At 25.0% G+C, this 11,007-nt stretch overlaps 1 protein-coding gene across 1 annotated transcript in view; it reads right to left on the bottom strand.

Moving 5' to 3' along the window:
* Window positions 1–1,766: 1,766 nt before the first annotated feature.
* LOC107440345 (tyrosine aminotransferase) overlaps window positions 1,767–11,007 on the bottom strand; it is a 40,707-nt gene continuing 31,466 nt past the window's right edge. The window contains exon 12 of the mRNA XM_016053251.4: window positions 1,767–2,791. Coding sequence (XP_015908737.1) covers window positions 2,552–2,791 — 240 coding nt within the window. The 3' untranslated portion in view covers window positions 1,767–2,551. The remainder of the gene's footprint in view (window positions 2,792–11,007) is intronic.

Below are 11,007 nucleotides of genomic sequence, written 5' to 3'. Positions count from 1 at the left end.
TTAAAATTTTTACTCAAACATTATTGATAAATATCTATAATTTAAGCCTTATTTAACAAGAACTTAAAAAATCGACGTGCTGTTATGTTTAATAAACATGAAATAAATTAAAAAAATTTCAACAGAAAACATTTTTTCTATAATTATCTCCAGTCAAAAATAGATAAAATTATCAAGAACCAAAAGTGAAGAAATTAGTAAAAGAACCTGACGCGTTTTTCTGTTTAGTACTGCTAAATTCAAATTTGCAAATAAATTTGAATAATAAATAGGGTTCTGCAGGTACGGCTGTGTAACATTTATTTCCCATAGTTACTGCTAACTATATTATATTAATAAACTCATGACAAAAGAAACTAAATTTCGTCCCAATATTTATTTCCTGCCAAAACCAGAAAAAATTGAAGAGATTAATAGAACGTGACGCGTTTTTCTGTTTAGTACTACTTTATTTAAAGACCGCAGATGAACACAAGTACAGCTATATAACATTTATGTTTTATCGTTACAGCTGCCTATATCATGTTATTAAAATCATAAATTTTGTGAGTTCTCAAAATATTATTTAACACGTTCTGCTACCCAACACTTAAATACATAAACAATTTTTGCATTCAACTTTTTTAATTTTTTTAATCCAATTTCTTAACACAGCCAAATTTACAGTTTACCTGACATGCTACATACTAAAAAAAATTCAGTGTTTTATATATATCGTTTAAAATATTGTCTAAAATAGGCTTTTAATCACATAATTTAGAGATTTTTTAAAATAATCTTCAACTTTTTCAACTACTAAATTTTTTTGATTAATCATTATTTTTAGTAAATGTTTTCAATTTTTCTCTAAATTTTTGACACAACTAAATACGAAAGTTTACTTCATATAATTATTAATTATATATGTCTAATAGGTTAAAATAAATTCATTAGAGGTAACTAAATTCATTAATTCATTTTCTCGATTAGTTGCAAACATCTTACTAAATAAGAAGACATTTAATTAATAAATTGAACTTGAAAGCAAAACTCTTGTATTATAAATTAGGATGCCACCCTAAAATTACAACATTCGCTTTCGAAGAAGATGCTCAGAGCGGTTGCCAAACTTTGTTCAAAGCTAGATTTCGATGGAATACATTTAGTGTCACTTGATTTATTTATTTCTTGCACGTTCGATTTAATACAATTTAATATCTCTTAAACCAAACAAACACACTTGTTTATTGTCTATAAATCATTCCGATATAACGCCAATAGTTTCAGCCATAGAAAGTTTCTGAAGCTGGAGGCATCCAATAATGAGACATTGATAAAACTACTTTCGATATTCATAGACCACCATATTATACTCTAAGGAAATATTCACACAAATTCCACAAATCTTGCAAATAACAAATATTCAGAATATTTGTATTACATAAAATATGCTTGTAGCAAACTTGTTAATAGGTATATATCTCAGAACTTCTTGATTTACTAATGAAGTCCTTTAACTTTCCATTTTAACAGGACAAGGGAAAAAATATCTACACAATTCAAATAAACATTGATATTTGTATCACATTTTTTTTCTTACTCGTGGCTTTAAAAACTCTGACTCATTACGGTAAATTCACATATTTCATTTTAAATCTCATTAAACTTATTTCTGACACATATTTATTTGATATGTAAAAATAGCATCAAGCTACGAAACTGCGATATTAACTTATAACAATCTAAGCACTAAGCATCTTGATATACTCTGATCCCTTAGCTTTTAATTAAAGGATATTTTAATGATAGTTTTTAAAAGATACTTAAAAAGAGATAAATAATTTAAAATTTATGTATTTTTAAGAAAAGCCATGAAAAAATATAATATTTATACATGTTATAGTTACTACAGTGAAAAAAAATTCTGGATGAAATTTCAGTATAAAGTACGGGCACTTTGGGTGTATCATCCGTAAAATCCATATTTACCGTGAAATATTATACTGTCAATTTTACAGTACTATTTATTTTATTAGATTTATAAAGTGATTTTAGGATAATTATTACTGTAAAGATTATGGTATAACAGATTTTTTTGTTCTGTAACATTTTCTGGTCAAAATGAATTTTACGCAGTAATAAAATTACTAAAATCTATACTAGTACTAAAAGTACTCGAACTCTGAGTGTCGGTACTTTTCACCGGAATTTTATACTGAATTTTTTACTGAGTAAATAAAATTCGGCATTCCACTGAATCCTTGAAATCAACCGGCAAAGTATGCAATACACACTGCCTAGACATTCTATAAAATGGCTAATAAAAAACTTACAGGTATTCTACACATTGTCTAGGTGAAGTAAAAAAAATCCCCTATTTTATACTTTGCCTTCGATACAATAATCAGGTGTTTTATAGAAAGCCGGCATTTTGGACATTGACGGTAACACTTATTCTAATTTCTTCAGGTATCAACAATTTCTTTAAAAATCATCCACTACTATATACTATGACTAAAATAATAATGACTATCATCTACACTAAAAAAGCGTCTCTGCAATAAATGAACTATCACACTCGTATTGGCAGTGGACTTTCAATCACACCCGTGCTATTTTCTGTTACAGTTTCCAAGCTTTCATCTATTGGGTAAAGAGTGGTTGATGGTAAAGTGTGGACAGGAGAATTTTCCATAGTGAAGGAGAACTTAGAATATTTTTGACAGAATTCTGTGATTCTTCTACAAGCATCGCGAATATCATCTTCTGGAACAGTTAGGACCAGACGAACGTAGTTCGGATACTCGAAACACTGAAAAAGAAGTAAGATATGCAAATGAAAATATTACTCAATTAACTATGGCTTCCATTTTTTCTACCACATTTATTATTTTATAAAATATATGTCATACAAAGGATTTTAATCGTCTAGATCTTATAGCCGTTATTCTTCCAATTTGAGCAATAAAATATCAATTTTTCAGACAATTTTAACTGTGACTGAATGTACATTAAAAAGAATCATACAGTCTTCAAACTCAAACTAATTTAAAGGCAAAATTCATAGTATGATGCAAATCAAATATTTTCCGAAATTTGATTTGTTTATGAAGAAACAGTTTGAGACTCTTAAATATCGATGAATCCATGCTGGATGCTCTATGAAAGAAGTGACTTTGTAAAGTCGTTTACAAAGTCACTTATTAGTCACCAATCTTATTAGTCTTTCAGAGTAGTATAATTAGTTCTATTAAATTGTGCAAAAACAAGTTAACTTTTCTAAATTCATTAAATTCCGAAAGCACATTAAATTCCGAATTGTTTACGTTTCAAAATGGTATTTTTGAATTATAAAATAGAGCATAAATAGTAATTTTATTAAGATTATGTATAACATCTTTTTACAGTTATAATTATGTATTCAATAAAGTACTATTTCTGATAAAGTAACTCAAATTGTTAATTATTTAAAAATATCTTTAAATTAGTTCAAACACAAATCCTTAAATAACTCGATGTATAAAAGTACAGAGTAACGCCCCTTTTAAAAATAACGGTTCAATTATTTATTTTAATTTATATCAAGCTGTGCACAATCATAAACTAATGCAATTTTCAAAAACAATTTGCAAAGTGAACAAATTAATTTTCTTTTTAATTGAACAAAACAATGTGAAATATTATATTTGATTCTTATAATAATTATAATATGTATTAAATAAAATTCTATCTCTCAGTAAAGTAACTCAAATTGTTAATCGTTTGAAAATATCTTTAAATTGGTTCAAACACAAATCCTGAAGTTACTTCATATATAAAAATATTGAATATCGTCACTCTCAAAAGTGATAGTTCGATTATTAATTTTAACTAATGTAAAGCTGAGCATAAACTGATGAAATTATCAAAAAAAAAGTTTACAAAAGGAAAAAATTAGTTTTCGATTCAATTGAACAAAACAATGTAAGATAACACATTTAAAAGAATATTATTAATATTATTAATGAGAATATTATTAATTTATAAATTATATTAAATATTTAAAAGAAATATATTTGTGATATAAATTTTTCGTCAAGATTTATTTACTCTAGCAACGATTTGTTTATATTTCCAACTAAAAACTAAAATCTAACCAAATAAAAACTACCCTGAAGAAAATGCTCATTAAATAAGTGCTTTCAACAAATGATAAAAAAAAAAAAGAAAGAAAACTTTAGCAAGAAAAAAATGTTTGTTGGCAACATTTGAAAAGCCCGTACCCATGCTCCTTTGACATTTAAATGACCAATCTCTCTTCTAAAAGCAACCACACAATTTTACCGATTTCAGTCGTATTTCCTTTCCTTCTTTTAGGAAGAAGGGGACATAAGAGCATTTGGGAGAAACGTTAGGATCTGATGGGTTTTAATACCTGTTTTGTAGGTTGCTATAGAAACTGTCGCTAACTTAAGTATACCTACCCACGAAAATCGGGGGGGAGGGGGGGAGAGAAATATTTTCACAATTTAGAGCGGCGAAAGAAAAGATTCTTGTCTCAAGTATTCCAACAAATTCTTAACACATCAGATAAATAAAAAATTTCTATTGTTCTTTCGCATGGAAGGGTTTGCAAACTTCAAAAGTGCGACATCAAAAAAAGAATTCTGTAAATATATGACGTTATATGAAACTTTTGAATATAATTGCGGATTAGGAAAAATATGCGTTTATAATTAGCTTTTTCGGGTTTTAGATAGTTATTGTTGCTTTTTTGTGCTGAAAAATTTGATCTACTTTTTTTTACATATTTATATAGTTGATTAGGATATTGCTTCATAAGCTTCAGCTTTTCTTGCTGTTAGTTAATTTTTAACTTTATTTTTCAGTTCATATGATTTTCAGTTAAAGTTTTTGTTTTTTATTAATAAATATTTTAATTTTGCTATGACTCTCAAACGATACTAAAAATATAAATAGGTTTAATTTATAAATTACTGTTAAATACATCCTCAAAATTGATAAAAATTAACTTTTTGACCAATAAATTTAAATGTAGAAGTGGGAATTAATTCGACCTGAATTGAAAAAAGTATATTTGTCAATTTGTTGACTTAAAAAATTTTTTCAAGATAAAATATAGTTTCTTTGGATATACTCGAAGCAAAAAACAACTAAATGAGTAACTCAGTAATAGTTTTGAGTAATTTTTCTTATTTTGTAAGTTTAACTGTTTACTTTATATTTATCCTTATATAAAAATTACATTATATTCTTACACAATATTCAAAACAGTAATCGGAACAATTAACTCTTTGGCGCAGAATTTTCATTAAACACATTTTTCAAACGCTTTTTGATTATTCTGTCGTAATTTAAGTCAAAGTAATTGAAAAATATTACATTTAGAGTTGTAATAATTTATGGTTTTGAAATTGGGATAGATAGGCGCAGAAAAGTATGCATGTGTCTCTTGGAAAGTATTCTCACTAGCAAGTATTTTCAAGTGTATATTACTACCTAGATATTGTTTGGAAGAAAGCATTTTAACTTTTTAAATTTGAATTTAAATTATTAGCCAAAAGTTAAGAAAATTGGATTATAATGGAAAATAATTAACGTTGGTTGATAATGAGATAGATTGACAAATTTTATTGTATAGTTCCAATATAGATAAGAATATAGATTCTGCTTTAATAAATGTATTTTGATAAAAGAAAAGTAAAAGAGTGAATCTGAAATTATACAAAATATGTTATGTATCTTATTAATTAATGGAATCATTGTTTGAAAAGAGAAAAGGAGATAAAATACAATATTTTATGTAGAAAAAATCCAAAAGCTCAAAGGCTCTCAGTACTTAAGAACTTTTTGTTCAAGTACTTAAAAATGACAGAGCATTATGAATTTTAAGTCAGATTACATAGTAAATTTTGGATGGTGTTTCAAAATTTTATTTCGAAAACTGTATAAAAAATATTACAAATGTTTTTACAGAAATATCACAAGAATTTTTAAGATTACTAAAAAATCATCAAATAAGAGGGTGTTTTACGTCAATCGTTCGCAATTAATTCACAATTTTTTTTAAAAAATGTTTTCGAAATTTTTTTTAAAAGATCAAAGAAAGAGAGTGTAAAGACTATTTTTTTTACACAAATAGCCAATTTTCTGAAAATGAACGTTGTTCGTAAATCATGTTCATAAACTTTTGTCGTTAGAGTAATTTTAACATTTTTATATATTATTTATGAAAAAAATTCTAAGTAGAGCAACCTTAAGTTGTAAAGTGATACAACTAAACACACGTTATGCGCTATTTAATGCTTTCTTTCAATAATTCATTCTTTTCAGATTTACGTTTTATATAAATTTTAACCCAGCTGACAGAAATATAATATGAGGTATAGATTCGAATATATTTGAACGCTACATCAAAAGTGAAGAAAGAAACAATTTTTTCAATATTAAAAAAAAGTCGTGAAATATACTCTTAAACGTTTCTTAAAATAGATTCGCATCTTTAAATCTCTCGTGAATTCAGAAGATGGAATAAAATGTGTTATGAAATGAAATATGAACGGAAGGGAAAAAAAAGTTAATGCATATTTTCATTCTAGCGATATCGATAGTAAAGAATGAATTGATATGAAATAACAGTACTTTCATTGGATAGAAAATATCGTCATTTCAGACGATGGTTTGTTCTAAGGGAGGGAAACTCATTTACAAAGGACAAAAGAATTTTGAAAAGACTTTCACTCAACTGAAAGAACTAATAAAACTCTTGAGAAATTCAATTTTATTTTGGTAATTGAAGTGCCTTCTATTTATTTATCTAATAAATGCGATCGAATCGTTGTAAAGAAATAAAAATTTTAAATAGTAAAATAATAAAAATTGTTTTTAATAAAAAAATATTATCAAAATTTAAAAAAAGTTAATAAATAAGCGAAATTTTGATTTAACACCTTTTTTTATTTCATCAAATTTATATTTATTTCATGCTTGTACTTCTTCAAATATTCATGAGAAGTATAATGAGGAAATCAAAATCTTACTTAAAGGTGTCTGAAATAAATTATTTCGGGGAAACATTAATATGCAGAATATCGATATTGATGGGAATTGCAGAATATTCGAATTGATTGAAAATTATTTCAGAGAAACATTAATATGAAGAATAGTCGATATTGATGGGAATTGTAGAATAGTCGATATTGATGGGAATTGTAGAATATTCAAATTGATTCGAGATAACAAAAATTATTAGGATTCCTATCTGTTACAATTTTTAAATTTCACGTGAATTCAGAAATAGAAATAAAATACGTTTTTAAATGAAGTACGGACTCAAGAAAAAAAAAGGTAAGACATATTTTCATTTAAGCGATATCGATAGTAAAGGGTGAATCGATATAAAATAATACTTCTACTAAATAGGAAATATATCACTATTTCATATGATCGCTTGCTCTGGTAAAGAGACACTCATTCTCACAGGACAAAAGAATTCTATAATTAACTTTCACCGAACTGAAAGAACTAATAAAACTCTTGAGAAAATTCAATTTTATTTAGATTATTGAAGTGTCTCTTATGCATCAATTTAAACGTTTTAAATAATCAGAAATTTTAAAAATTGAGAAAATGAAACTGAATTTTTTTTAAAAAATAATAGAAAGCAAATGAAATAAACAATACTTCAAGTAATTTCTTTTTTTAATTTCAAAATTTATATTGATTTTACGCTTGTACTTTTTGAAACATACGTAAGAATATGAGGAAATTAAAAGCTTATTTAAAGGTTGTTTCTATAAATTATTAGTATGAAACATTAATACATAACTGTAGAACAGAAAGGATTAATTTAATAATTCAGTTTTTATGATTCGCTACTGTTCCAATTTTAATCCCCAGAGCAATTCAAGAATAAAATACAATTTGTCATTAAGTATGGACGCCAAAAAAAAGTCAATGTATATTTTCATTCACGTGTTATCGAAATTAAGAATGAATTGATGTAAAATAATACTTCCACTCAATAGGAAATGTTATAATTTTAAAACGATCGTTTGCTCGTTTTAAACGATCGTTGAGAGAAACTCAGTTCAATTACAACGGACAAGAGAATTCTCTAGGTGAGTTTCCCTGAAATTAAAAAACCAATAAAAATATTAACAAATTCAATTTAACTTTGGCAATTAAAGTGTATTCATGGATCTAATGTATGTGACTAGCAAACTGTTGTAGAAAGTGAAAAGCAAAAAACTAAATAGATAAATTGTTTTTAAAAAATGTAACGAAAAATTATAAAAAAGCACTTAAAATGTAGGACACTTCGACTATTTTTTATTTTATTAAATATTTGAGAATAGTATGCAATTGCATTTCATATACATAAAAAAATATTTAGAAACGCAAAAGCTTAATTATAGGTTGCTTAAATAAATTATTTTAAGGAGACATTAATACATAAAGGTAGCTCATGCATTAATACATAATGGTAGCTCGTGCATTAATGCATAATGGTAAAAATGCTTCACTTAAAAATTGAGTTATTATTATTCACACTTAAAAATTAGTATGAATTGCTTCATTTCGAATTTTAAATCCCTATTGAAATCATATAAAATATGAAAATAAGTATGAAAACCACAATCGGTACAAGGAATAAGAATTTTAATTAATAAAAAAAAATACTAGTATAAAGTTGTTTTTTTTTAATAAAATTTTCACTATTTTGATATAATTATTTTGTTTTAATAGAATCATACATATTTTACTTTTTTTAAAGCGGGAAATAGAAAATTAAGCTTTTATTTAAATGCAAAATGCGTCAGTAAAAGATTATTTTTTTTATTAAGTATTTCAATTGGTACAATAGTAATAGTATTAAAATTTCTTGTTTCAAAAATTCAGATGTTTAACAATTTTCATTTAAAATATTATCATTAAGTAGTTTTCTAACTAATTAAACACTTTACTGTACAACAAATAAAATGAATCATTTATTTCTGCATCATAAAAAAAGTATTAAGCTGTATCTAACCATATAATTTTAGTCAATTATATGTACGATTCGAATTTCAAATCAAATTATTTTTACTGAGTTAGCTAAGAATTATCTAGAAATAATTATTTCAACGTTTAAGTCTTCGGTCAGTTCTATGTTTTGTATTTCTTTTTCTTTTTAAAGTTGTAGAATACTTTGATCCAAAATTGATCTAGTTTCATTTAAAAAAAATACTAACTTACATTAAATTAGACAAATATTTGATTCAATGTCCAGGTAAAGAGCTTAATTATAATATCCTAATGGAATGCTTAAAATTTTGGAAACTGTTTTTTTTATTTGCATACTTTATGAATATTTTTAGAGCCCAAAAAATTACAATTTAACAAAAAATACAAGCAAAACATAATTCATAAAAAATTCACAGTTTTCATCAAATTTAAGATTATGGTTTAGTTTTCTCATTAAATGGTCTTAAAAGTTTAAACCCCACATGAAATAAAAAAGAACAAAAGAAATATTTTATGAAACGGCTTTGAACGCTAAACACGTTTAAAGCGATGCGGTAATTAGAATAAACGGTATTTAATAGAAATTCAATTCCGATTCAAAACGTAGTTCATCAAATAAAGAAAAGAACTGCCTTTAAAGAGGGACAAAAGAATTCAATTAGTTCCATCAAATTGCAAGAGCTAATAAAAGTCTGAAAAAACTCTAATTTCTTATCTCCAATTTAGCTTTTCGATATTTAATTTAGATGTTTATTGAGCTTTCAGATATTTAATTGCAAAAGCTAATAAAAGACTTAAAATATTCTAATTCCTTTTTGGCATTTGAACTTTTAGATATCTAATTTGCATAGTTCAAATTTCATTAACGCAAATTATTATTATTATTGTTTCATTAAAGTAAGTTTACTTTAGTAAATTTTATTCAATGTTTTTTGATGAAAAAAGAACAACGGAAAATTATTTTTTTTATTGCAATCATCTTCAAATATTTTCTATTTTAGCTTAATTTATCTGCACTAACTTAGCATATTTAAAACACCAGGCATGGTAAACTTATTTTCTTATTATGTTTTGATGATAAACTTAAAATGAAAAAGCAAATTACTAATAAATTACAATATTTTCGTTAAAATAAGTTATAAACTTTAGACTGATATGAAATAAATGGATAAGTATTAAATGGACAGGCAATTTATAAAATTCATACCAAATATGATATGCATAAAATTCATTACTAAATAGAAAAGAATAAATATTGACATTAAATTTTATTTAAAGTAATTAACTTTAGTGACTAAAAACTAAGAATATTTAATTAGAAAGAGAAACAAAGCCATTGAAAACTCAATCTAAAAATAATTATTGCCTTGCAATATGCATTTAAAGTATACTACGTATTATATATATATTTATATCAAAAACTATAATTTGGTGACAAAAAACTAAGAGTTCTCAATATTAGAAAGTAAAATAAAATCACGATGAACTCAATATGAAAATATTTTTAATCCTTTTACAAAATGGCCCAGAAAATATATTACACATTGTGAGCATAAAATTCATTCATAATGGTAAATGATAGCTGCTTGGATTAAAAATAATAACTAATTGACTAAAACGAAGAGTTTTAAATTAGAAAGCAAACCAAAATCATAAAAGAACTCATAAAAATTTTTATTTTTTCCAAGCATTTTTGTTGTTTAACTGAAAATCTAAAATGCATTAACTTCGAAGTTTATTTGTTAGAAAAAATTTTATTACTCTTTCTATGGAGCTTTCTCAATTATCATTTCATATATACCATATTGAAACATTAACAATGATACTTATATATTTATAATAATCCATTAGCTGCATCTAATTTCCTGCATTTAAATTTTATATTAATTTAAAATGATTTTTTTTTAAATTTCATTTCTGTATAAATTTTGAATTTAATTAGCAGAAAAGTGATTATTTCGAATTTCTGCTTACGTTTCATTTAATTAATAAGTAATTTAAACCAAAACCGCACTTTAAAAC

Source organism: Parasteatoda tepidariorum, chromosome 4 (genome assembly GCF_982258835.1).
Source record: "Parasteatoda tepidariorum strain Cologne lab strain chromosome 4, Ptep-v5.0, whole genome shotgun sequence".
Lineage (NCBI taxonomy): Eukaryota > Metazoa > Arthropoda > Arachnida > Araneae > Theridiidae > Parasteatoda > Parasteatoda tepidariorum.
This window is presented reverse-complemented; position numbering and strand designations above follow the sequence as displayed.